Raw genomic sequence first — 23882 nt, 5'->3', positions numbered from 1 at the left:
GTTTGTGCTTTTAGTTTTGCAAACTCAGTGAGTGGTTTTGCTATAAGTATTGATAGTTTTAGGAATTGTGCTATAGGAATCACAGTTAGGGTTAAAGCCATTAGAAAAAACTGTAATACACCCCTTCTCTGGATCAAAAGCAGTTCAATGACATGAAAAAGAAAGACTTACAGCACCAGGTATTCCCAGGCAGTCTCCCATCCAAGTACTAACCAAGCCCAGCCCTGCTTAGCTTCCGAGATCAGACGAGGTCAGGCGTGCTCAGGGTGGTATGGCTGTAAGCTACTGCTGCCCACAGCACAATGTGTCAATTTATGGAATCAAGCAATGAGGTGGCCAGTACCTGAAGTTACGAACACAATCCTATAACCCTACCTGCATGCTTGCCTAATACCCTAACCCAAAGACTCAGTTTAGCATTTATCCAGCAGCACAGGCCCTGGATTTTTGAAGATGGCCTCAGGAACCAGCACAGGGCCTGGTGTGGTGTAGTTAGCCTCGGCCAGCAGCACTGGCCCTGTGTGTTGTAGGTGGCCTCAGCCAGCAGAACAAGACATTGGTGAAAACAGCCAAAAGCAATTTCGTTAATGTGCCCTCATTAATGGGCAGCTGCTTTGGGTCTTTTAATACACCCCTTCTCTGGATCAAAAGCAGTTCAATGACATGAAAATGAAAGACTTACAGCACCAGGTATTCCCAGGAAGTCTCCCATGCAAGTACTAACCAAGCCCAGCCCTGCTTAGCTTCCAAGATCAGACGAGGTCAGGCGTGCTCAGGGTGGTATGGCCGTAAGCTGCTGCTCACAGCACAATGTGTCAATTCATGGAATTAAGTGATGAGGTGGCCAGTACCTGAAGTTACGAACACAATCCTGTAACCCTACCTGCATGCTTGCCTAATACCCTAACCCAAAGACTCAGTTTAGCATTTATCCAGCAGCACAGGCCCTGAATTTTTGAAGATGGCCTCAGGAACCAGCACAGGGCCTGGTGTGGTGTAGTTAGCCTCGGCCAGCAGCACTGGCCCTGGTGTGTTGTAGGTGGCCTCAGCCAGCAGAACAAGACATTGGTGAAAATAGCCAAAAGCAATTTCGTTAATGTGCCCTCATTAATGGGCATCTGCTTTGGGTCTTTTAATACACCCCTTCTCTGGATCAAAAGCAGTTCAATGACATGAAAATAAAAGGCTTACAGCACCAGGTATTCCCAGTCAGTCTCCCATCCAAGTACTAACCAAGCCTAGCCCTGCTAAGCTTCCGAGATCAGACGAGGTCAGGCGAGGTCAGGCGTGCTCAGGGTGGTATGGCCGTAAGCTGCTGCCCACAGCACAATGTGTCAATTTATGGAATCAAGTGATGAGGTGGCCAGTACCTGAAGTTACGAACACAATCCTATAACCCTACCTGCATGCTTGCCTAATACCCTAACCCAAAGACTCAGTTTAGCATTTATCCAGCAGCACAGGCCCTGGAATTTTGAAGATGGACTCAGGAACAAGCACAGGGCCTGGTGTGTTGTAGGTGGCCTCAGCCAGTAGAACAAGACATTGGTGAAAACAGCTAAAAGCAATGTCGTTAATGTGCCCTCATTAATGGGCAGCTGCTTTGGGTCTTTTAATACACCCCTTCTCTGGATCAAAAGCAGTTCAATGACATGAAAATGAAAGGCTTACAGCACCAGGTATTCCCAGGCAGTCTCCCATCCAAGTACTAACCAAGCACAGCCCTGCTTAGCTTCCGAGATCAGACGAGGTCAGGCGTGCTCAGGGCGGTATGGCCGTAAGCTGCTGCCCACAGCACAATGTGTCAATTTATGGAATCAAGTGATGAGGTGGCCAGTACCTGAAGTTACAAACACAATCCTATAACCCTACCTGCATGTTTGCCTAATACCCTAACCCAACGACTCAGTTTAGCATTTATCCAGCAGCACAGGCCCTGGATTTTTGAAGATGGCCTCAGGAACCAGCACAGGGCCTGGTGTGGTGTAGTTAGCCTCGGCCAGCAGCACTGGCCCTGGTGTGTTGTAGGTGGCCTCAGCCAGCAGAACAAGACATTGGTGAAAACAGCCAAAAGCAATGTCGTTAATGTGCCCTCATTAATGGGCAGCTGCTTTGGGTCTTTTAATACACCCCTTCTCTGGATCAAAAGCAGTTCAATGACATGAAAATGAAAGGCTTTGATTGGTGGATTCAACTTGAGCAGATCCAGGCTTTTTGACTCTCATAGATACAGTTGAAAATATAAAGCTGAAAAAAAACCCTGAAGAAGCCGATGTCAGTTTTTGAAAAAGTTTTTGAATTTCTCATAACTTTACAGAAGTGTGTGTGTTTGTGTGTGCTTTGTGACTCAACTTTTATTCGTTGGTGACCAGCATCCATTAGTGATTTCAACTTGACCAGATTCAGACTTATTGACTGGCACAGAAACTTACAGGACACTTCATGCTCTGTTTGTCTCTGTGTGCCCTTGTGTGTATGTGTTTCTATGTCTGTGTATATGCTTGCATCTATGTTTGTACGCATTGTTTTCTGAACATGGGTTATGTGTCTGTGTGTGTTCCTATTTGTAAACATTGCTAGGCATGTCATTTTTGCCTTAGCTTTGTGTATCTGCCGGCAGTTCCTTTGTAACTTTTCTAATGTTTCTGCCTTAGCAGAAACATTAGCTAGAACTTCAGCCTTTTGAAGCTGGCCGTTTTGCATTTCCAATATTTCTGCTAAAGTTATTACTTTTCTGCTGAATTATACTATTTCAGTTCCTGTTTTGCATTTCTACTACGTGTTACTATTATACTACTGTATATTAAGTTGTACTCTTACAACATTTTTCAAAGTTTTTAGGTTTGTGCTACATATTAACATTTCTGCTGTATTACAACACTTTTGCCATGTTGTACTATTTCTGCCAAGTTACTATGTTTCTGCTGAGTTACAACATTTCTGCTATATTCCCCTTTTCATATAGGATTTTTGCAAACACTTTATGTTTCTTCTTAAGTTTCTTCAAAGTTATTATATTTTTGCTCAGTTGTTATTCATCTACAAAGTTATTACAATTTCAACAACTTTTCAGATACTGACTTCAGCTTCTTCAGTTATTTTCAGCTTTTTAAGCAGTTTTCAGCAGAAAGCTTCAGCTTTAAAGCATCCACACAGCATTTTCGCAGGAAATGCAAATTTTTCTAGTTTACACTGTAACTCACACGTTCAATTATTTAAATTTGATAAACACACTTTAGAGAAAAAACAAAACTTTATTCTATTTTCATCATTTCCCGTATTTCCCGTCCCATTTCCCGTCTTCATTAATATGAAAATCACTGTTAGGGGCTAACTACACCACACCAGGCCCTGTGCTGGTTCCTGAGGCCATCTTCAAAAATCCAGGGCCTGTGCTGCTGGATAAATGCTAAACTGAGTCGGGCACATTAACCACATTGCTTTTGGCTGTTTTCACCAATGTCTTGTTCTGCTGGCTGAGGCCACCTACAACACACCAGGGCCAGTGCTGCTGGCTGAGGCTAACTACACCACACCAGGCCCTGTGCTGGTTCCTGATGCCATCTTCAAAAATCCAGGGCCTGTGCTGCTGGATGAATGCTAAACTGAGTCTTTGGCTTAGGGTATTAGGCAAGCATGCAGGTAGGGTTATAGGATTGTGTTCGTAACTTCAGGTACTGGCCACCTCATCACTTGATTCCATAAATTGACACATTGTGCTTTGGGCAGCACCTTACGGCCATACCACCCTGAGCACGCCTGACCTCGTCTGATCTCGGAAGCTAAGCAGGGCTGGGCTTGGTTAGTACTTGGATGGGAGACTGCCTGGGAATACCTGGTGCTGTAAGCCTTTCATTTTCATGTCATTGAACTGCTTTTGATCCAGAGAAGGGGTGTATTAAAAGACCCAAAGCAGCTGCACATTAATGAGGGCACATTAACGACATTGCTTTTGGCTGTTTTCACCAGTGTCTTGTTCTGCTGGCTGAGGCCACATACAACACACCAGGGCCAGTGCTGCTGTCCGAGGCTAACTACACCACACCAGGCCCCGTGCTGGTTCCTGAGGCCATCTTCAAAAATCCAGGGCCTGTGTTGCTGGACAAATGCTAAACTGAGTCTTTGGCTTAGGGTATTAGGCAAGCATGCAGGTAGGGTTATAGGATTGTGTTCGTAACTTCAGGTACTGGCCACCTCATCACTTGATTCCATAAATTGACACATTGTGCTTTGGGCAGCACCTTACGGCCATACCACCCTGAGCACGCCTGACCTCGTCTGATCTCGGAAGCTAAGCAGGGCTGGGCTTGGTTAGTACTTGGATGGGAGACTGCCTGGGAATACCTGGTGCTGTAAGCCTTTCATTTTCATGTCATTGAACTGCTTTTGATCCAGAGAAGGGGTGTATTAAAAGACCCAAAGCAGCTGCACATTAATGAGGGCACATTAACGACATTGCTTTTGGCTGTTTTCACCAATGTCTTGTTCTGCTGGCTGAGGCCACATACAACACACCAGGGCCAGTGCTGCTGGCCGAGGCTAACTACACCACACCAGGCCCTGTGCTGGTTCCTGAGGCCATCTTCAAAAATCCAGGGCCTGTGCTGCTGGATAAATGCTAAACTGAGTCTTTGGCTTAGGGTATTAGGCAAGCATGCAGGTAGGGTTATAGGATTGTGTTCGTAACTTCAGGTACTGGCCACCTCATCACTTGATTCCATAAATTGACACATTGTGCTGTGGGCAGCAGCTTACGGCCATACCACCCTGAGCATGCCTGACCTCGTCTGATCTCGTAAGCTAAGCAGGGCTAGGCTTGGTTAGTACTTGGATGGGAGACTGCCTGGGAATACCTGGTGCTGTAAGCCTTTCATGTCATTGAACTGCTTTTGATCTAGAGAAGGGGTGTATTAAAAGACCCAAAGCAGCTGCCCATTAATGAGGGCACATTAACGACATTGCTTTTGGCTGTTTTCACCAATGTCTTGTTCTGCTGGCTGAGGCCACCTACAACACACCAGGGCCAGTGCTGCTGGCCGAGGCTAACTACACCACACCAGGCCCTGTGCTGGTTCCTGAGGCCATCTTCAAAAATCCAGGGCCTGTGCTGCTGGATAAATGCTAAACTGAGTCTTTGGCTTAGGGTATTAGGCAAGCATGCAGGTAGGGTTATAGGATTGTGTTCGTAACTTCAGGTACTGGCCACCTCATCACTTGATTCCATAAATTGACACATTGTGCTGTGGGCAGCAGCTTACGGCCATACCACCCTGAGCACGCCTGACCTCGTCTGATCTCGGAAGCTAAGCATGGCTAGGCTTGGTTAGTACTTGGATGGGAGACTGCCTGGGAATACCTGGTGCTGTAAGCCTTTCATTTTCATGTCATTGAACTGCTTTTGATTCAGAGAAGGGGTGTATTAAAAGACCCAAAGCAGCTGCCCATTAATGAGGGCACATTAACGACATTGCTTTTGGCTGTTTTCACCAATGTCTTGTTCTGCTGGCTGAGGCCACCTACAACACACCAGGGCGAGTGCTGCTGGCCGAGTAAACTACACAAAACCAGGCCCTGTGCTGGTTTCTGAGGCCATCTTCAAAAATCCAGGTCCTGTGCTGCTGGATAAATGCTAAACTGAGTCTTTGGGTTAGGGTAAGAGGCAAGCATGCAGGTAGGGTTATAGGATTGTGTTCGTAACTCCAGTACTGGCCACCTCATCACTTGATTCCATAAATTGACACATTGTGCTGTGGGCAGCAGCTTACGGCCATACCACCCTGAGCACGCCTGACCTCGTCTGATCTCGGAAGCTAAGCAGGTCTGGGCTTGGTTAGTACTTGGATGGGAGACTGCCTGGGAATACCTGGTGCTGTAAGCCTTTCATTTTCATGTCATTGAACTGCTTTTGATCCAGAGAAGGGGTGTATTAAAAGACCCAAAGCAGCTGCACATTAATGAGGGCACATTAACGACATTGCTTTTGGCTGTTTTCACCAATGTCTTGTTCTGCTGGCTGAGGCCACCTACAACACACCAGGGCCAGTGCTGCTGGCCGAGGCTAACTACACCACACCAGGCCCTGTGCTGGTTCCTGAGGCCATCTTCAAAAATCCAGGGCCTGTGCTGCTGGATAAATGCTAAACTGAGTCTTTGGCTTAGGGTATTAGGCAAGCATGCAGGTAGGGTTATAGGATTATGTTCGTAACTTCAGGTACTGGCCACCTCATCACTTGATTCCATAAATTGACACATTGTGCTGTGGGCAGCAGCTTACGGCCATACCACCCTGAGCACGCCTGACCTCGTCTGATCTCGGAAGCTAAGCAGGGCTAGGCTCTGTTAGTACTTGGATGGGAGACTGCCTGGGAATACCTGGTGCTGTAAGCCTTTCATTTTCATGTCATTGAACTGCTTTTGATCCAGAGAAGGGGTGTATTAAAAGACCCAAAGCAGCTGCACATTAATGAGGGCACATTAACGACATTGCTTTTGGCTGTTTTCACCAATGTCTTGTTCTGCTGGCTGAGGCCACCTACAACACACCAGGGCCAGTGCTGCTGGCCGAGGCTAACTACACCACACCAGGCCCTGTGCTGGTTCCTGAGGCCATCTTCAAAAATCCAGGGCCTGTGCTGCTGGATAAATGCTAAACTGAGTCTTTGGCTTAGGGTATTAGGCAAGCATGCAGGTAGGGTTATAGGATTATGTTCGTAACTTCAGGTACTGGCCACCTCATCACTTGATTCCATAAATTGACACATTGTGCTGTGGGCAGCAGCTTACGGCCATACCACCCTGAGCACGCCTGACCTCGTCTGATCTCGGAAGCTAAGCAGGGCTAGGCTCTGTTAGTACTTGGATGGGAGACTGCCTGGGAATACCTGGTGCTGTAAGCCTTTCATGTCATTGAACTGCTTTTGATTCAGAGAACGGGTGTATTAAAAGACCCAAAGCAGCTGCCCATTAATGAGGGCACATTAACGACATTGCTTTTGGCTGTTTTCACCAATGTCTTGTTCTGCTGGCTGAGGCCACCTACAACACACCAGGGCCAGTGCTGCTGGCCGAGTAAACTACACAAAACCAGGCCCTGTGCTTGTTTCTGAGGCCATCTTCAAAAATCCAGGTCCTGTGCTGCTGGATAAATGCTAAACTGAGTCTTTGGGTTAGGGTATGAGGCAAGCATGCAGGTAGGGTTATAGGATTGTGTTCGTAACTCCAGGTACTGGCCACCTCATCACTTGATTCCATAAATTGACACATTGTGCTGTGGCCAGCAGCTTACAACCATACCACCCTGAGCACGCCTGACCTCGTCTGATCTCGGAAGCTAAGCAGGGCTGGACTTGGTTAGTACTTGGATGAGAGACTGCCTGGGAATACCTGGTGCTGTAAGCCTTTCTTTTTCATGTCATTGAACTGCTTTTGATCCAGAGAAGGGGTGTATTAAAAGACCCAAAGCAGCTGCCCATTAATGAGGGCACATTAACGACATTGCTTTTGGCTGTTTTCACCAATGTCTTGTTCTGCTGGCTCAGGCCACCTACAACACACCAGGGCCAGTGCTGCTGGCCGAGGCTAACTACACCACACCAGGCCCTGTGCTGGTTCCTGAGGCCATCTTCAAAAATCCAGGGCCTGTGCTGCTGGATAAATGCTAAACTGAGTCTTTGGCTTAGGGTATTAGGCAAGCATGCAGGTAGGGTTATAGGATTGTGTTCGTAACTTCAGGTACTGGCCACCTCATCACTTGATTCCATAAATTGACACATTGTGCTGTGGGCAGCAGCTTACGGCCATACCACCCTGAGCACGTCTGATCTCGGAAGCTAAGCAGGGCTGGGCTTGGTTAGTACTTGGATGGGAGACTGCCTGGGAATACCTGGTGCTGTAAGCCTTTCATTTTCATGTCATTGAACTGCTTTTGATCCAGAGAAGGGGTGTATTAAAAGACCCAAAGCAGCTGCCCATTAATGAGGGCACATTAACGACATTGCTTTTGGCTGTTTTCACCAATGTCTTGTTCTGCTGGCTGAGGCCACCTACAACACACCAGGGCCAGTGCTGCTGGCCGAGGCTAACTACACCACACCAGGCCCTGTGCTCATTCCTGAGGCCATCTTCAAAAGTCCAGGGCCTGTGCTGCTGGATAAATGCTAAACTGAGTCTTTGGCTTAGGGTATTAGGCAAGCATGCAGGTAGGGTTATAGGATTGTGTTCGTAACTTCAGGTACTGGCCACCTCATCACTTGATTCCATAAATTGACGCATTGTGCTGTGGGCAGCAGCTTATGGCCATACCACCCTGAGCACGCCTGACCTCGTCTGATCTTGGAAGCTAAGCAGGGCTGGGCTTGCTTAGTACTTGGATGGGAGACTGCCTGGCAATACCTGGTGCTGTAAACCTCTCATTTTCATGTCATTGAACTGCTTTTGATCCAGAGAAGGGGTGTATTAAAAGACCCAAAGCAGCTGCCCATTAATGAGGGCACATTAACGACATTGCTTTTGGCTGTTTTCACCAATGTCTTGTTCTGCTGGCTGAGGCCACCTACAACACACCAGGGCCAGTACTGCTGGCCGAGTAAACTACACAAAACCAGGCCCTGTGCTGGTTCCTGAGGCCATCTTCAAAAATCCAGGGCCTGAGCTGGTGGATAAATGCTAAACTGAGTCTTTGGGTTGGGTATTAGGCAAGCATGCAGGTAGGGTTATAGGATTGTGTTCGTAACTTCAGGTACTGGCCACCTCATCACTTGATTCCATAAATTGACACATTGTGCTGTGGGCAGCAGCTTACGGCCATACCACCCTGAGCACGCCTGACCTCGTCAGATCTCGGAAGCTAAGCAGGGCTGGGCTTGGTTAGTACTTGGATGGGGGAATACCTGGTGCTGTAAACCTTTCATGTCATTGAACTGCTTTTGATTCAGAGAAGGGGTGTATTAAAAGACCCAAAGCAGCTGCCCATTAATGAGGGCACATTAACGACATTGCTTTTGGCTGTTTTCACCAATGTCTTGTTCTGCTGGCTGAGGCCACCTACAACACACCAGGGCCAGTGCTGCTGGCCGAGGCTAACTACACCACACCAGGCCCTGTGCTGGTTCCTGAGACCATCTTCAAAAATCCAGGGCCTGTGCTGCTGGATAAATGCTAAACTGAGTCTTTGGCTTAGGGTATTAGGCAAGCATGCAGGTAGGGTTATAGGATTGTGTTCGTAACTTCAGGTACTGGCCACCTCATCACTTGATTCCATAAATTGACACATTGCGCTGTGGGCAGCAGCTTACGGCCATACCACCCTGACCTCGTCTGATCTCGGAAGCTAAGCAGTGCTGGGCTTGGTTAGTACTTGGATGGGAGACTGCCTGGGAATACCTGGTACTGTAAGCCTTTCATTTTCATGTCATTGAACTGCTTTTGATCCAGAGAAGGGGTGTATTAAAAGACCCAAAGCAGCTGCCCATTAATGAGGGCACATTAACGACATTGCTTTTGGCTGTTTTCACCAATGTCTTGTTCTGCTGGCTGAGGCCACCTACAACACACCAGGGCCAGTGCTGCTGGCCGAGGCTAACTACACCACACCAGGCCCGGTGCTGGTTCCTGAGGCCATCTTCAAAAATCCAGGGCCTGTGCTGCTGGATAAATGCTAAACTGAGTCTTTGGCTTAGGGTATTAGGCAAGCATGCAGGTAGGGTTATAGGATTGTGTTCGTAACTTCAGGTACTGGCCACCTCATCACTTGATTCCATAAATTGACACATTGTGCTGTGGCCAGCAGCTTACGGCCATACGTCCCTGAGCACGCCTGACCTCGTCTGATCTCGGAAGCTAAGCAGGGCTGGGCTTGGTTAGTACTTGGATGGGAGACTGCCTGGGAATACCTGGTGCTGTAAGCCTTTCTTTTTCATGTCATTGAACTGCTTTTGATCCAGAGAAGGGGTGTATTAAAAGACCCAAAGCAGCTGCCCATTAATGAGGGCACATTAACGACATTGCTTTTGGCTGTTTTCACCAATGTCTTGTTCTGCTGGCTCAGGCCACCTACAACACACCAGGGCCAGTGCTGCTGGCCGAGGCTAACTACACCACACCAGGCCCTGTGCTGGTTCCTGAGGCCATCTTCAAAAATCCAGGGCCTGTGCTGCTGGATAAATGCTAAACTGAGTCTTTGGCTTAGGGTATTAGGCAAGCATGCAGGTAGGGTTATAGGATTGTGTTCGTAACTTCAGGTACTGGCCACCTCATCACTTGATTCCATAAATTGACACATTGTGCTGTGGGAAGCAGCTTACGGCCATACCACCCTGAGCACGCCTGATCTCGGAAGCTAAGCAGGGCTGGGCTTGGTTAGTACTTGGATGGGAGACTGCCTGGGAATACCTGGTGCTGTAAGCCTTTCTTTTTCATGTCATTGAACTGCTTTTGATCCAGAGAAGGGGTGTATTAAAAGACCCAAAGCAGCTGCCCATTAATGAGGGCACATTAACGACATTGCTTTTGGCTGTTTTCACCAATGTCTTGTTCTGCTGGCTGAGGCCACCTACAACACACCAGGGCCAGTGCTGCTGGCCGAGGCTAACTACACCACACCAGGCCCTGTGCTGGTTCCTGAGGCCATCTTCAAAAATCCAGGGCCTGTGCTGCTGGATAAATGCTAAACTGAGTCTTTGGGTTAGGGTATTAGGCAAGCATGCAGGTAGGGTTATAGGATTGCGTTCGTAACTTCAGGTACTGGCCACCTCATCACTTGATTCCATAAATTGACACATTGTGCTGTGGGCAGCAGCTTACGGCCATACCACCCTGAGCACGCCTGACCTCGTCTGATCTCGGAAGCTAAGCAGGGCTGGGCTTGGTTAGTACTTGGATAGGAGACTGCCTGGGAATACCTGGTGCTGTAAGCGTTTCATTTTCATGTCATTGAACTGCTTTTGATCCAGAGAAGGGGTGTATTAAAAGACCGAAAGCAGCTGCCCATTAATGAGGGCACATTAACAACATTGCTTTTGGCTGTTTTCACCAATGTCTTGTTCTGCTGGCTGAGGCCACCTACAACACACCAGGGCCAGTGCTGCTGGCCGAGGCTAACTACACCACACCAGGCCCTGTGCTGGTTCCTGAGGCCATCTTCAAAAATCCAGGGCCTGTGCTGCTGGATAAATGCTAAACTGATTCTTTGGCTTAGGGTATTAGGCAAGCATGCAGGTAGGGTTATAGGATTGTGTTCGTAACTTCAGGTACTGGCCACCTCATCACTTGATTCCATAAATTGACACATTGTGCTGTGGGCAGCAGCTTACGGCCATACCACCCTGAGCACGCCTGACCTCGTCTGATCTCGGAAGCTAAGCAGGGCTGGGCTTGGTTAGTACTTGGATGGGAGACTGCCTGGGAATACCTGTTGCTGTAAGCCTTTCATTTTCATGTCATTGAACTGCTTTTGATCCATAGAAGGGGTGTATTAAAAGACCCAAAGCAGCTGCCCATTAATGAGGGCACATTAACAACATTGCTTTTGGCTGTTTTCACCAATGTCTTGTTCTGCTGGCTGAGGCCACCTACAACACACCAGGGCCAGTGCTGCTGGCCGAGGCTAACTACACCACACCAGGCCCTGTGCTGGTTCCTGAGGCCATCTTCAAAAATCCAGATCCTGTGCTGCTGGATAAATGCTAAACTGAGTCTTTGGCTTAGGGTATTAGGCAAGCATGCAGGTAGGGTTATAGGATTGTGTTCGTAACTTCAGGTACTGGCCACCTCATCATTTGATTCCATAAATTGACACATTGTGCTGTGGGCAGCAGCTTACGGCCATACCACCCTGAGCACGCCTGACCTCGTCTGATCTCGGAAGCTAAGCAGGGCTGGGCTTGGTTAGTACTTGGATAGGAGACTAACTGGGAATACCTGGTGCTGTAAGCCTTTCATTTTCATGTCATTGAACTGCTTTTGATCCAGAGAAGGGGTGCATTAAAAGACCCAAAGCAGCTGCCCATTAATGAGGGCACATTAACAACATTGCTTTTGGCTGTTTTCACCAATGTCTTGTTCTGCTGGCTGAAGCCACCTACAACACACCAGGGCCAGTGCTGCTGGCCGAGGCTAACTACACCACACCAGGCCCTGTGCTGGTTCCTGAGGCCATCTTCAAAAATCCAGGGCCCGTGCTGCTAGATAAATGCTAAACTGAGTCTTTGGGTTAGGGTATTAGGCAAGCATGCAGGTAGGGTTATAGGATTGTGTTCGTAACTTCAGGTACTGGCCACCTCATCACTTGATTCCATAAATTGACACATTGTGCTGTGGGCAGCAGCTTACGGCCATACCACCCTGAGCACGCCTGACCTCGTCTGATCTCGGAAGCTAAGCAGGGCTGGGCTTGGTTAGTACTTGGATGGGAAACTGCCTGGGAATACCTGGTGCTGTAAGCCTTTCATTTTCATGTCATTGAACTGCTTTTGATCCAGAGAAGGGGTGTATTAAAAGACCCAAACAGCTGCCCATTAATGAGCGCACATTAACGACATTGCTTTTGGCTGTTTTCACCAATGTCTTGTTCTGCTGGCTGAGGCCACCTACAACACACCAGGGCCAGTGCTGCTGGCCGAGGCTAACTACACCACACCAGGCCCTGTGCTGGTTCCTGAGACCATCTTCAAAAATCCAGGGCCTGTGCTGCTGGATAAATGCTAAACTGAGTCTTTGGCTTAGGGTATTAGGCAAGCATGCAGGTAGGGTTATAGGATTGTGTTCGTAACATCAGATACTGGCCACCTCATCATTTGATTCCATAAATTGACACATTGTGCTGTGGGCAGCAGCTTACGGCCATACCACCCTGAGCACGCCTGACCTCGTCTGATATCGGAAGCTCAGCAGGGCTGGGCTTGGTTAGTACTTGGATGGGAGACTGCCTGGGAATACCTGGTGCTGTAAGCCTTTCATGTCATTGAACTGCTTTTGATGCAGAGAAGGGGTGTATTAAAAGACCCAAAGCAGCTGCCCATTAATGAGGGCACATTAACGACATTGCTTTTGGCTGTTTTCACCAATGTCTTGTTCTGCTGGCTCAGGCCACCTACAACACACCAGGGCCAGTGCTGCTGGCCGAGGCTAACTACACCACACCAGGCCCTGTGCTGGTTCCTGAGGCCATCTTCAAAAATCCAGGGCCTGTGCTGCTGGATAAATGCTAAACTGAGTCTTTGGCTTAGGGTATTAGGCAAGCATGCAGGTAGGGTTATAGGATTATGTTCGTAACTTCAGGTACTGGCCACCTCATCACTTGATTCCATAAATTGACACATTGTGCTGTGGGCAGCAGCTTACGGCCATACCACCCTGAGCACGCCTGACCTCGTCTGATCTCGGAAGCTAAGCAGGGCTGCGCTTGGTTAGTACTTGGATGGGAGACTGCCTGGGAATACCTGGTGCTGTAAGCCTTTCATGTCATTGAACTGCTTTTGATCCAGAGAAGGGGTGTATTAAAAGACCCAAAGCAGCTGCCCATTAATGAGGGCACATTAACGACATTGCTTTTGGCTGTTTTCACCAATGTCTTGTTCTGCTGGCTGAGGCCACATACAACACACCAGGGCCAGTGCTGCTGGCCGAGGCTAACTACACCACACCAGGCCCTGTGCTGGTTCCTGAGGCCATCTTCAAAAATCCAGGGCCTGTGCTGCTGGATAAATGCTAAACTGAGTCTTTGGGTTAGGGTATTAGGCAAGCATGCAGGTAGGGTTATAGGATTGTGTTCGTAACTTCAGGTACTGGCCACCTCATCACTTGATTCCATAAATTGACACATTGTGCTGTGGGAAGCAGCTTACGGCCATACCACCCTGAGCACGCCTGACCTCCTCTGGTCTCGGAAGCTAAGCAGGGCTGGGCTTGGTTAGTACTTGGATGGGACACTGCCTGGGAATACCTGGTGCTGTAAGCCTTTCATTTTCATGTCATTGAACTGCTTTTGATCCAGAGAAGGGGTGTATTAAAAGACCCAAAGCAGCTGCCCATTAATGAGGGCACATTAACGACATTGCTTTTGGCTGTTTTCACCAATGTCTTGTTCTGCTGGCTGAGGCCACCTACAACACACCAGGGCCAGTGCTGCTGGCCGAGGCTAACTACACCACACCAGGCCCTGTGCTGGTTCCTGAGGCCATCTTCAAAAATCCAGGGCCTGTGCTGCTGGATAAATGCTAAACTGATTCTCTGGGTTAGGGTATTAGGCAAGCATGCAGGTAGGGTTATAGGATTGTGTTCGTGACTTCAGGTACTGGCCACCTCATCACTTGATTCCGTAAATTGACACATTGTGCTGTGGGCAGCAGCTTACGGCCATACCACCCTGAGCACGCCTGACCTCGTCTGATCTCGGAAGCTAAGCAGGTCTGGGCTTGGTTAGTACTTGGATGGGACACTGCCTGGGAATACCTGGTGCTGTAAGCCTTTCATTTTCATGTCATTGAACTGCTTTTGATCCAGAGAAGGGGTGTATTAAAAGACCCAAAGCAGCTGCCCATTAATGAGGGCACATTAACGACATTGCTTTTGGCTGTTTTCACCAATGTCTTGTTCTGCTGGCTGAGGCCACCTACAACACACCAGGGCCAGTGCTGCTGGCCGAGGCTAACTACACCACACCAGGCCCTGTGCTGGTTCCTGAGGCCATCTTCAAAAATCCAGGGCCTGTGCTGCTGGATAAATGCTAAACTGAGTCTTTGGCTTAGGGTATTAGGCAAGCATGCAGGTAGGGTTATAGGATTGTGTTCGTAACTTCAGGTACTGGCCACCTCATCACTTGATTCCATAAATTGACACATTGTGCTGTGGGCAGCAGCTTACGGCCATACCACCCTGAGCACGCCTGACCTCGTCTGATCTCGGAAGTTAAGCAGGGCTGGGCTTGGTTAGTACTTGGATGGAAGACTGCCTGGGAATACCTGGTGCTGTAAGCCTTTCATTTTCATGTCATTGAACTGCTTTTGATCCAGAGAAGGGGTGTATTAAAAGACCCAAAGCAGATGCCCATTAATGAGGGCACATTAACGACATTGCTTTTGGCTGTTTTCACCAATGTCTTGTTCTGCTGGCTGAGGCCACCTACAACACACCAGGGCCAGTGCTGCTGGCCGAGGCTAACTACACCACACCAGGCCCGGTGCTGGTTCCTGAGGCCATCTTCAAAAATCCAGGGCCTGTGTTGCTGGATAAATGCTAAACTGAGTCTTTGGCTTAGGGTATTAGGCAAGCATGCAGGTAGGGTTATAGGATTGTGTTCGTAACTTCAGGTACTGGCCACCTCATCACTTGATTCCATAAATTGACACATTGTGCTGTGGGCAGCAGCTTACGGCCATACCACCCTGAGCACGCCTGACCTCGTCTGATCTCGGAAGCTAAGCAGGGCTGGGCTTGGTTAGTACTTGGATGGGAGACTGCCTGGGAATACCTGGTGCTGTAAGCCTTATATGTCATTGAACTGCTTTTGATCCAGAGAAGGGGTGTATTAAAAGACCCAAAGCAGCTGCCCATTAATGAGGGCACATTAACGACATTGCTTTTGGCTGTTTTCACCAATGTCTTGTTCTGCTGGCTGAGGCCACCTACAACACACCAGGCCCTGTGCTGGTTCCTGAGGCCATCTTCAAAAATCCAGGGCCCGTGCTGCTGGATAAATGCTAAACTGAGTCTTTGGGTTAGGGTATTAGGCAAGCATGCAGGTAGGGTTATAGGATTGTGTTCGTAACTTCAGGTACTGGCCACCTCATCACTTGATTCCATAAACTGACACATTGTGCTGTGGGCAGCAGCTTACGGCCATACCACCCCGAGCACGCCTGATCTCGGAAGCTAAGCAGGGCTGGGCTTGGTTTGTACTTGGATGGGAGACTGCCTGGGAATACCTGGTGCTGTAAGCCTTTCATTTTCATGTCATTGAACTGCTTTTGATCCAGAGAAGGGGTGTATTAAAAGACCCAAAGCAGCTGCCCATTAATGAGGGCACATTAACGACATTGCTTTTGGCTGTTTTCACCAATGTCTTGTTCTGCTGGCTGAGGCCACCTACAACAAACCAGGGCCAGTGCTGCTGGCCGAGGCTAACTACACCACACCAGGCCCTGTTCTAGTTCCTGAGGCCATCTTCAAAAATCCAGGGCCTGTGCTGCTGGATAAATGCTAAACTGAGTCTTTGGCTTAGGGTATTAGGCAAGCATGAAGGTAGGGTTATAGGATTGTGTTCGTAACTTCAGGTACTGGCCACCTCATCACTTGATTCCATAAATTGACACATTGTGCTGTGGGCAGCAGCTTACGGCCATACCACCCTGAGCACGACTGACCTCGTCTGATCTCGGAAGCTAAGCAGGGCTGGGCTTGGTTAGTACTTGGATGGGAGACTGCCTGGGAATACCTGGTGCTGTAAGCCTTTCATTTTCATGTCATTGAACTGCTTTTGATCCAGAGAAGGGGTGTATTACAGTTTTTTCTGATTGCTTAAGCACATTTTTTGTAACTATTGGCTATTTTTGCAAAACTCTACACACAAATAAGAAAACCTGTCACCCAATTATCAAAACATTGTAGTTCTCTTGCAAAAGCGAACACAGCTAGATTAACTCTTCACACCTTCGTAAAAATGGTGTTTTCGTATCAAACAGTACACACAAGCCATCATCTACTAAGCACACAATGCGCCACCTGCACACTGATGGTATGAATACAAAACACATCTGGCTTTTGCTTTCTCTGTGTACAGATGTCAATTTGAGGTCACACTTTTGTCATAGTGTCATGTAAACATACAAGGATCCAAACTTCAAGTATTGGTGTTTATTCACACTCATCAAAACCAAGACAAAGTCAGAACACAAAATAGGAATTTCACAAAAAAAAGGGAAAAAAAAGACAATCAGCGGACATCATGTCGTCTTTCTGGGTCCGGCCACAAAATTTCGTCCACATCGCATGCGATATCCTCCAGTCCAAGGCACCGGGGAAAATATCTCCTTGAATGCCGTATCCAGGCCTGACATGATGCCTGGTCAATATCTCCACATGCCTCCTCCATTGCCTGTAAACGGGCTACCTGTTGATGAGGATGACGGTCGTACACTTTCCAGCGCCAGGCAGAGAAGAACTCCTCGATGGGATTTACAGTTTTTTCTGATGGCTTGAGCACATTTTTTGTAACTATTGGCTATTTTTGCAAAACTCTACACACAAATAAGAAAACCTGTCACCCAATTATCAAAACATTGTAGTTCTCTTGCAAAAGCGAACACAGCTAGATTAACTCTTCACACCTTCGTAAAAATGGTGTTTCCGTATCAAACAGTACACACAAGCCATCATCTACTAAGCACACAATGCGCCAACTGCACACTGATGGTATGAATAAAAAACACATCTGGCTTTTGCTTTCTCTGTGCAGAAGGTAGGCTATGTCAGTTAACTTCAAGTACTGGTGTTTATTCACACACATCAAAACAAACACAAGTGTTTATATCCAAGTATAGGATTATTTGCAATCGCCATATTGACTATATGGGTTTCTTGGTCTGCAGTGAACATGCTTCCTCTGCCCCAGCATCTGGTCGTCTAGCAATTCTGTAAAGTAACAATTTCAGTATTTTTACATCTATGGTATTGTTGTGTTTCTCATTAGCATATGGCAGTGCTACAAATCTTAGTGCAAAGTGACTGCACTAACCGATTCTCATTTCAAAATGTCCTTATGATGCTTGCTACAGTGTAGCGGCGCGAGTTAGGCTGGACCCGTTGGCCAGCTTCCCTCAGGGTCATTCCACGGTTGATTACATGGTCCACTATTGTAGCTCTGATGTCATCAGCAATTCTATGTCTTACTCTTCTTACCCTTCCTCTCCCCCCTCCTCGTCCTCCTCTCCTCCCTCCTCATCCTCCTCTTGCTCCTCCTTGTCCTTGTCGTCCTCTTTTTCCTACTTCTTCACCTCCACGTCCTCTTCCTCGGCCTCCTCTACTTCTCACTCTTCCAGCTCCCTCCATTGTTCTCCACACACAGAGCTTACCTGTATTATAGTGCTTGGGCTGATTGCAAAGTGAACTAATTATCTAAAAAAGTTTTCACATGTGACAGTGTGCCAGACAGTTGGCAAAATAGTGTAAATAATGGCCGTAAATGTGTATAGTTTTGCTAGGAGTGCGTTGATCATTTGGAAATTGAGTGCAAAGCAGTGAGTTGTGTTTACAGTTCTGCAAAAAGAGTGCTGTGCAGTGGATTGTAGCTACAGGTTTGCAAAGTGTGTGTTACAAAATGGCAAACTGAGTGCAAAGCAGTGTTTGTGCTTTTAGTTTTGCAAACTCAGTGAGTGGTTTTGCTATAAGTATTAATAGTTTTAGAAAATGTGCTATAAGAATCACAGTTAGGGTTTACAGTTTTTTCTGAATGCTTAAACACTAACTGTGATTCTTATAGCACAATTTCTAAAACTATTAATACTTATAGCAAAACCACTCACTGAGTTTGCAAAACTAAAAGCACAAACACTGCTTTGCACTCAGTTTGCCATTTTGTAACACACACTTTGCAAACCTGTAGCTACAATCCACTGCACAGCACTCTTTTTGCAGAACTGTAAACACAACTCACTGCTTTACACTCAATTTCCAAATGATCAACACACTCCTAGCAAAACTATACACATTTATGGCTATTATTTACACTATTTTGCCAACTGTCTGGCACACTGTCACATGTAAAAACTTTTTTAGATAATTAGTTCACTTTGCAATCAGCCCAAGCACTATAATACAGGTAAGCTCTGTGTGTGGAGTACAATTGAGGGAGCAGGAAGAGTGAGAAGTAGAGGAGGCCGAGGAAGAGGACGTGGAGGTGAAGAAGTAGGATGAAGAGGACGACAAGGACAAGGAGGAACAAGAGGAGGACGAGGAGGGGGGAGAGGACGAGGAGGGGGGAGAGGAAGGGTTAGAAGAGTAAGAAATAGAATTGCTGATGACATCAGAGCTACAATAGTGGACCATGTAATCAACCGTGGAATGACCCTGAGGGAAGCTGGCCGACGGGTTCAGCCTAACTCGAGCCGCTACACTGTAGCAAGCATCATAAGGACATTTTGAAATGAGAATCGGTTAGTACAGTCACTTTGCACTAAGATTTGTAGCACTGCCATATGCTAATGAGAAACACAACAATACCATAGATGTAAAAATACTGAAATTGTTACTTTACAGAATTGCTAGATGACCAGATGCTGGGGGCAGAGGACGCATGTTCACTGCAGACCAAGAAACCCATATAGTCAACATGGCGATTGCAAATAATCCTATACTTGGAAATAAACACTTGTGTTTGTTTTGATGTGTGTAAATAAACACCAGTACTTGAAGTTTGGATCCCTCCATGTTTACAGACCTATCACAAAAGTATGAGCTCAAACTGACATGGCCTAGCTTGTGCACAGAGAAAGCAAAAGCCAGATGTGTTTTGTATTCATACCATGAGTGTGCAGTTGGCGCATTGTGTGCTTAGTAGATGATGGCTTGTGTGTACTGTTTGATACGAAAACACCATTTTTACGAAGGTGTGAAGAGTTAATCTAGCTGTGTTCGCTTTTGCAAGAAAACTACAATGTTTTGATAATTGGGTGACAGGTTTTCTTATTTGTGTGTAGAATTTTGCAAAAGTAGCCAATAGTTACAAAAAATGTGCTTAAGCAATCAGAAAAAACTGTAAGCATTCAGCAAAAACTGTAAGAATGGAGAGTATGGAGGGAGGTTGAGTGCCATGAAGGATGGGTGGTCTGTAAACCAGTTGCGGACCAAAGCAGCCCTATGGAAACTAACATTGTCCCATATGATGACATATCGGGTCTGCTCTGGTCTCTGAACAGTGAGCATGTCATGCAAGGTGTCCAGGAATGCAATAATGTGTGCAGTGTTGTATGGGCCTATGGTTGCATGATGGTGAACAACACCATTTTGGCTTATAGCTGCACACATGGTTATGTTACCACCACGTTGTCCTGGGACATTGATGATGGCACGGTGTCCAATTATGTTCCTGCCACGTCTCCTGGTTTTACTGAGGTTAAAACCGGCCTCATCTACAAAAAGTAGCTCATGTCCCGTTGCATCTGCTTCTAGTTCCATCACTCTCTGGACAAGACAAAACAAATGCAACACATCAGGCCCATGCACAGCACTACAGTATGCACTTCCAAATTCAGAACCAATGACACTAGCTTACCTGCACATAGTCATATCGCAGTTGCTTTACACGTTCTGTGTTTCTCTCGAAAGGAACTCTGTAAATTTGCTTCATTCTTATTCTGTGGCGCGCAAGTACACGACTTAGTGCAGAAATGCTTGCACTGTGTATATTTTGAAAGATGATGTCATTATCAATTATGCGCTGCTGTATTTCGCGCAGTCTTATTGCATTATTGGCAATCACCATGTTCACTATATGGGTCTCTTGCTCTGGAGTGAACATTCTGCCTCTGCCCCCAACATCTGGACGTCTAGCAATTCTGTAAAGTAACAATTTCAGTATTTTTGCATGTATGGTACTGTTGTCTTTCTCATTAGAGTATGGCAGCGCTACAAAGTACTTACCGATTCTCATTTCGAAATGTCCTAATGATGCTTGCCACAGTGTAGCGGCTCAGTTTAGGCTGAACCCGTTGGCCAGCTTCCCTCAGGGTCATCCCATGGTTGATGACATGGTCCACTATTGTAGCTCTGATGTCATCAGTTATTCTGTTTCTTACTCTTCTTACCCTTCCTCTTTCCCCTCCTCGTCCTCTTCTTGCTCCTCCTTGTCCTCTTCCTCTAACTTCCTCTAACCCTCTTGCTTCTTCACCTCCATGTCCTCTTCCTCCAACTTCTTCACCTCCACGTCCTCTTCCTCCAACTTCTTCACCTCCACGTCCTCTTCCTCCAACTTCTTCACCTCCACGTCCTCTCCCTCGGCCTCCTCTGATTCTCACTCTTCTCACTCTTACTGCTCCTTCCATTGTACTCCACATAGACAGCTTACCTGTGGCCTGTTTATAGTGCTTAGGCTGATTGCAAAGTGAACTAATTATCTAAAAAAGTTTTCACATGTGACAGTGTGCCAGACAGTTGGCAAAATAGTGTAAATAATAGCCTTAAATGTGTATAGTTTTGCTAGGAGTGCGTTGATCATTTTGAAATTGAGTGTAAAGCAGTGAGTTGTGTTTACAGTTCTGCAAAAAGAGTGCTGTGCAGTGGATTGTAGCTACAGGTTTGCAAAGTGTGTGTTACAAAATGGCAAACTGAGTGCAAAGCAGTATTTGTGCTTTTAGTTTTGCAAACTCAGTGAGTGGTTTTGCTATAAGTATTAATAGTTTTAGAAATTGTGCTATAAGAATCACAGTTAGGGTTTAAGCATTCAGAAAAAACTGTAAAAGACCCAAAGCAGCTGCCCATTAATGAGGGCACATTAACGACATTGCTTTTGGCTGTTTTCACCAATGTCTTGTTCTGCTGGCTGAGGCCACCTACAACACACCAGGGCCAGTGCTGCTGGCCGAGGCTAACTACACCACACCAGGCCCTGTGCTGGTTCCTGAGGCCATCTTCAAAAATCCAGGGCCTGTGCTGCTGGATAAATGCTAAACTGAGTCTTTGGCTTAGGGTATTAGGCAAGCATGCAGGTAGGGTTATAGGATTGTGTTCGTAACTTCAGGTACTGGCCACCTCATCACTTGATTCCATAAATTGACACATTGTGCTGTGGGCAGCAGCTTACGGCCATACCACCCTGAGCACGCCTGACCTCGTCTGATCTCGGAAGCTAAGCAGGGCTGGGCTTGGTTAGTACTTGGATGGGAGACTGCCTGGGAATACCTGGTGCTGTAAGCCTTTCATTTTCATGTCATTGAACTGCTTTTGATCCAGAGAAGGGGTGTATTAAAAGACCCAAAGCAGCTGCCCATTAATGAGGGCACATTAACGACATTGCTTTTGGCTGTTTTCACCAATGTCTTGTTCTGCTGGCTGAGGCCACCTACAACACACCAGGGCCAGTGCTGCTGGCCGAGGCTAACTACACCACACCAGGCCCTGTGCTGGTTCCTGAGGCCATCTTCAAAAATCCAGGGCCTGTGCTGCTGGATAAATGCTAAACTGAGTCTTTGGCTTAGGGTATTAGGCAAGCATGCAGGTAGGGTTATAGGATTGTGTTCGTAACTTCAGGTACTGGCCACCTCATCACTTGATTCCATAAATTGACACATTGTGCTGTGGGCAGTAGCTTGCGGCCATACCACCCTGAGCACGCCTGACCTCGTCTGATCTCGGAAGCTAAGCAGGGCTGGGCTTGGTTAGTACTTGGATGGGAGACTGCCTGGGAATGCCTGGTGCTGTAAGCCTTTCATTTTCATGTCATTGAACTGCTTTTGATCCAGAGAAGGGGTGTATTAAAAGACCCAAAGCAGCTGCCCATTAATGAGGGCACATTAACGACATTGCTTTTGGCTGTTTTCACCAATGTCTTGTTCTGCTGGCTGAGGCCACCTACAACACACCAGGGCCAGTGCTGCTGGCCGAGGCTAACTACACCACACCAGGCCCTGTGCTGGTTCCTGAGGCCATCTTCAAAAATCCAGGGCCTGTGCTGCTGGATAAATGCTAAACTGAGTCTTTGGCTTAGGGTATTAGGCAAGCATGCAGGTAGGGTTATAGGATTGTGTTCGTAACTTCAGGTACTGGCCACCTCATCACTTGATTCCATAAATTGACACATTGTGCTGTGGGCAGCAGCTTACGGCCATACCACCCTGAGCACGCCTGACCTCGTCTGATCTCGGAAGCTAAGCAGGGCTGGGCTTGATTCGTACTTGGATGGGAGACTGCCTGGGAATACCTGGTGCTGTAAGCCTTTCATTTTCATGTCATTGAACTGCTTTTGATCCAGAGAAGGGGTGTATTAAAAGACCCAAAGCAGCTGCCCATTAATGAGGGCACATTAACGACATTGCTTTTGGCTGTTTTCACCAATGTCTTGTTCTGCTGGCTGAGGCCACCTACAACACACCAGGGCCAGTGCTGCTGGCCGAGGCTAACTACACCACAACAGGCCCTGTGCTGGTTCCTGAGACCATCTTCAAAAATCCAGGGCCTGTGCTGCTGGATAAATGCTAAACTGAGTCTTTGGCTTAGGGTATTAGGCAAGCATGCAGGTAGGGTTATAGGATTGTGTTCGTAACATCAGGTACTGGCCACCTCATCACTTGATTCCATAAATTGACACATTGTGCTGTGGGCAGCAGCTTACGGCCATACCACCCTTAGCACGCCTGACCTCGTCTGATCTCGGAAGCTAAGCAGGGCTGGGCTTGGTTAGTACTTGGATGGGAGACTGCCTGGGAATACCTGGTGCTGTAAGCCTTTCATTTTCATGTCATTGAACTGCTTTTGATCCAGAGAAGGGGTGTATTAAAAGACCCAAAGCAGCTGCCCATTAATGAGGGCACACTAACGACATTGCTTTTGGCTGTTTTCACCAATGTCTTGTTCTGCTGGCTGAGGCCACCTACAACACACCAGGCCCTGTGCTGGTTCCTGAGGCCATCTTCAAAAATCCAGGGCCCGTGCTGCTGGATAAATGCTAAACTGAGTCTTTGGGTTAGGGTATTAGGCAAGCATGCAGGTAGGGTTATAGGATTGTGTTCGTAACATCAGGTACTGGCCACCTCATCACTTGATTCCATAAATTGACACATTGTGCTGTGGGCAGCAGCTTACGGCCATACCACCCTTAGCACGCCTGACCTCGTCTGATCTCGGAAGCTAAGCAGGGCTGGGCTTGGTTAGTACTTGGATGGGAGACTGCCTGGGAA

At 47.3% G+C, this 23882-nt stretch overlaps 1 protein-coding gene, 5 non-coding genes and 30 pseudogenes across 6 annotated transcripts in view; 31 read left to right on the top strand and 5 right to left on the bottom strand.

Moving 5' to 3' along the window:
* Positions 1-164: 164 nt before the first annotated feature.
* Positions 165-283, bottom strand: LOC148105206 (5S ribosomal RNA; annotated as a pseudogene).
* A 392-nt stretch (positions 284-675) lies between these two features.
* On the bottom strand, positions 676-794 carry LOC148105205 (5S ribosomal RNA; annotated as a pseudogene).
* A 390-nt stretch (positions 795-1184) lies between these two features.
* Positions 1185-1313, bottom strand: LOC148105204 (5S ribosomal RNA; annotated as a pseudogene).
* A 351-nt stretch (positions 1314-1664) lies between these two features.
* On the bottom strand, positions 1665-1783 carry LOC148105203 (5S ribosomal RNA; annotated as a pseudogene).
* A 1948-nt stretch (positions 1784-3731) lies between these two features.
* LOC148105202 (5S ribosomal RNA) lies at positions 3732-3850 on the top strand (annotated as a pseudogene).
* Positions 3851-4240: 390 nt separating this feature from the next.
* On the top strand, positions 4241-4359 carry LOC148105201 (5S ribosomal RNA; annotated as a pseudogene).
* Positions 4360-4749: 390 nt separating this feature from the next.
* LOC148105200 (5S ribosomal RNA) lies at positions 4750-4868 on the top strand (annotated as a pseudogene).
* Positions 4869-5252: 384 nt separating this feature from the next.
* LOC148105199 (5S ribosomal RNA) lies at positions 5253-5371 on the top strand (annotated as a pseudogene).
* Positions 5372-5759: 388 nt separating this feature from the next.
* LOC148105198 (5S ribosomal RNA) lies at positions 5760-5878 on the top strand (annotated as a pseudogene).
* A 390-nt stretch (positions 5879-6268) lies between these two features.
* On the top strand, positions 6269-6387 carry LOC148105197 (5S ribosomal RNA; annotated as a pseudogene).
* A 390-nt stretch (positions 6388-6777) lies between these two features.
* LOC148105196 (5S ribosomal RNA) lies at positions 6778-6896 on the top strand (annotated as a pseudogene).
* Positions 6897-7279: 383 nt separating this feature from the next.
* On the top strand, positions 7280-7398 carry LOC148105195 (5S ribosomal RNA; annotated as a pseudogene).
* A 390-nt stretch (positions 7399-7788) lies between these two features.
* On the top strand, positions 7789-7897 carry LOC148105194 (5S ribosomal RNA; annotated as a pseudogene).
* Positions 7898-8287: 390 nt separating this feature from the next.
* On the top strand, positions 8288-8406 carry LOC148105193 (5S ribosomal RNA; annotated as a pseudogene).
* A 388-nt stretch (positions 8407-8794) lies between these two features.
* Positions 8795-8903, top strand: LOC148105192 (5S ribosomal RNA; annotated as a pseudogene).
* Positions 8904-9287: 384 nt separating this feature from the next.
* LOC148105191 (5S ribosomal RNA) lies at positions 9288-9396 on the top strand (annotated as a pseudogene).
* A 390-nt stretch (positions 9397-9786) lies between these two features.
* Positions 9787-9905, top strand: LOC148105190 (5S ribosomal RNA; annotated as a pseudogene).
* Positions 9906-10295: 390 nt separating this feature from the next.
* LOC148105189 (5S ribosomal RNA) lies at positions 10296-10404 on the top strand (annotated as a pseudogene).
* A 390-nt stretch (positions 10405-10794) lies between these two features.
* On the top strand, positions 10795-10913 carry LOC148105188 (5S ribosomal RNA). Its single transcript, XR_015718933.1, has one exon. It is a non-coding gene; the product is annotated as a 5S ribosomal RNA (ribosomal RNA).
* Positions 10914-11303: 390 nt separating this feature from the next.
* On the top strand, positions 11304-11422 carry LOC148105187 (5S ribosomal RNA; annotated as a pseudogene).
* A 390-nt stretch (positions 11423-11812) lies between these two features.
* Positions 11813-11931, top strand: LOC148105186 (5S ribosomal RNA). The gene has a single exon (XR_015718928.1). It is a non-coding gene; the product is annotated as a 5S ribosomal RNA (ribosomal RNA).
* Positions 11932-12321: 390 nt separating this feature from the next.
* LOC148105185 (5S ribosomal RNA) lies at positions 12322-12440 on the top strand (annotated as a pseudogene).
* A 389-nt stretch (positions 12441-12829) lies between these two features.
* LOC148105184 (5S ribosomal RNA) lies at positions 12830-12948 on the top strand (annotated as a pseudogene).
* Positions 12949-13332: 384 nt separating this feature from the next.
* LOC148105183 (5S ribosomal RNA) lies at positions 13333-13451 on the top strand (annotated as a pseudogene).
* Positions 13452-13835: 384 nt separating this feature from the next.
* On the top strand, positions 13836-13954 carry LOC148105182 (5S ribosomal RNA; annotated as a pseudogene).
* Positions 13955-14344: 390 nt separating this feature from the next.
* LOC148105181 (5S ribosomal RNA) lies at positions 14345-14463 on the top strand (annotated as a pseudogene).
* Positions 14464-14853: 390 nt separating this feature from the next.
* LOC148105180 (5S ribosomal RNA) lies at positions 14854-14972 on the top strand. The gene has a single exon (XR_015718931.1). It is a non-coding gene; the product is annotated as a 5S ribosomal RNA (ribosomal RNA).
* A 390-nt stretch (positions 14973-15362) lies between these two features.
* Positions 15363-15481, top strand: LOC148105179 (5S ribosomal RNA). Its single transcript, XR_015718827.1, has one exon. It is a non-coding gene; the product is annotated as a 5S ribosomal RNA (ribosomal RNA).
* Positions 15482-15826: 345 nt separating this feature from the next.
* Positions 15827-15935, top strand: LOC148105178 (5S ribosomal RNA; annotated as a pseudogene).
* A 390-nt stretch (positions 15936-16325) lies between these two features.
* Positions 16326-16444, top strand: LOC148105177 (5S ribosomal RNA; annotated as a pseudogene).
* Positions 16445-16927: 483 nt separating this feature from the next.
* Positions 16928-23882, bottom strand: part of LOC148105165 (uncharacterized) — a 10133-nt gene continuing 3178 nt past the window's right edge. Inside the window, exons 2-5 of the mRNA XM_087838363.1 lie at positions 20632-20872; positions 20264-20546; positions 19801-20172; positions 16928-17104 (exon numbers count right to left, since the gene is read on the bottom strand). Of these exons, the coding sequence (XP_087694489.1) occupies positions 16928-17104; positions 19801-20172; positions 20264-20546; positions 20632-20872 (1073 nt within the window). The remainder of the gene's footprint in view (positions 17105-19800; positions 20173-20263; positions 20547-20631; positions 20873-23882) is intronic.
* Positions 21785-21903, top strand: LOC148105176 (5S ribosomal RNA). Its single transcript, XR_015718826.1, has one exon. It is a non-coding gene; the product is annotated as a 5S ribosomal RNA (ribosomal RNA).
* Positions 22294-22412, top strand: LOC148105175 (5S ribosomal RNA; annotated as a pseudogene).
* On the top strand, positions 22803-22921 carry LOC148105174 (5S ribosomal RNA; annotated as a pseudogene).
* On the top strand, positions 23312-23430 carry LOC148105173 (5S ribosomal RNA; annotated as a pseudogene).
* LOC148105172 (5S ribosomal RNA) overlaps positions 23782-23882 on the top strand; it is a 119-nt pseudogene continuing 18 nt past the window's right edge.

This window comes from Neolamprologus brichardi, chromosome 3 (genome assembly GCF_056152115.1).
Source record: "Neolamprologus brichardi isolate AB-2024 chromosome 3, ASM5615211v1, whole genome shotgun sequence".
Classification (NCBI taxonomy): Eukaryota; Metazoa; Chordata; class Actinopteri; order Cichliformes; family Cichlidae; genus Neolamprologus; species Neolamprologus brichardi.
This window is presented reverse-complemented; position numbering and strand designations above follow the sequence as displayed.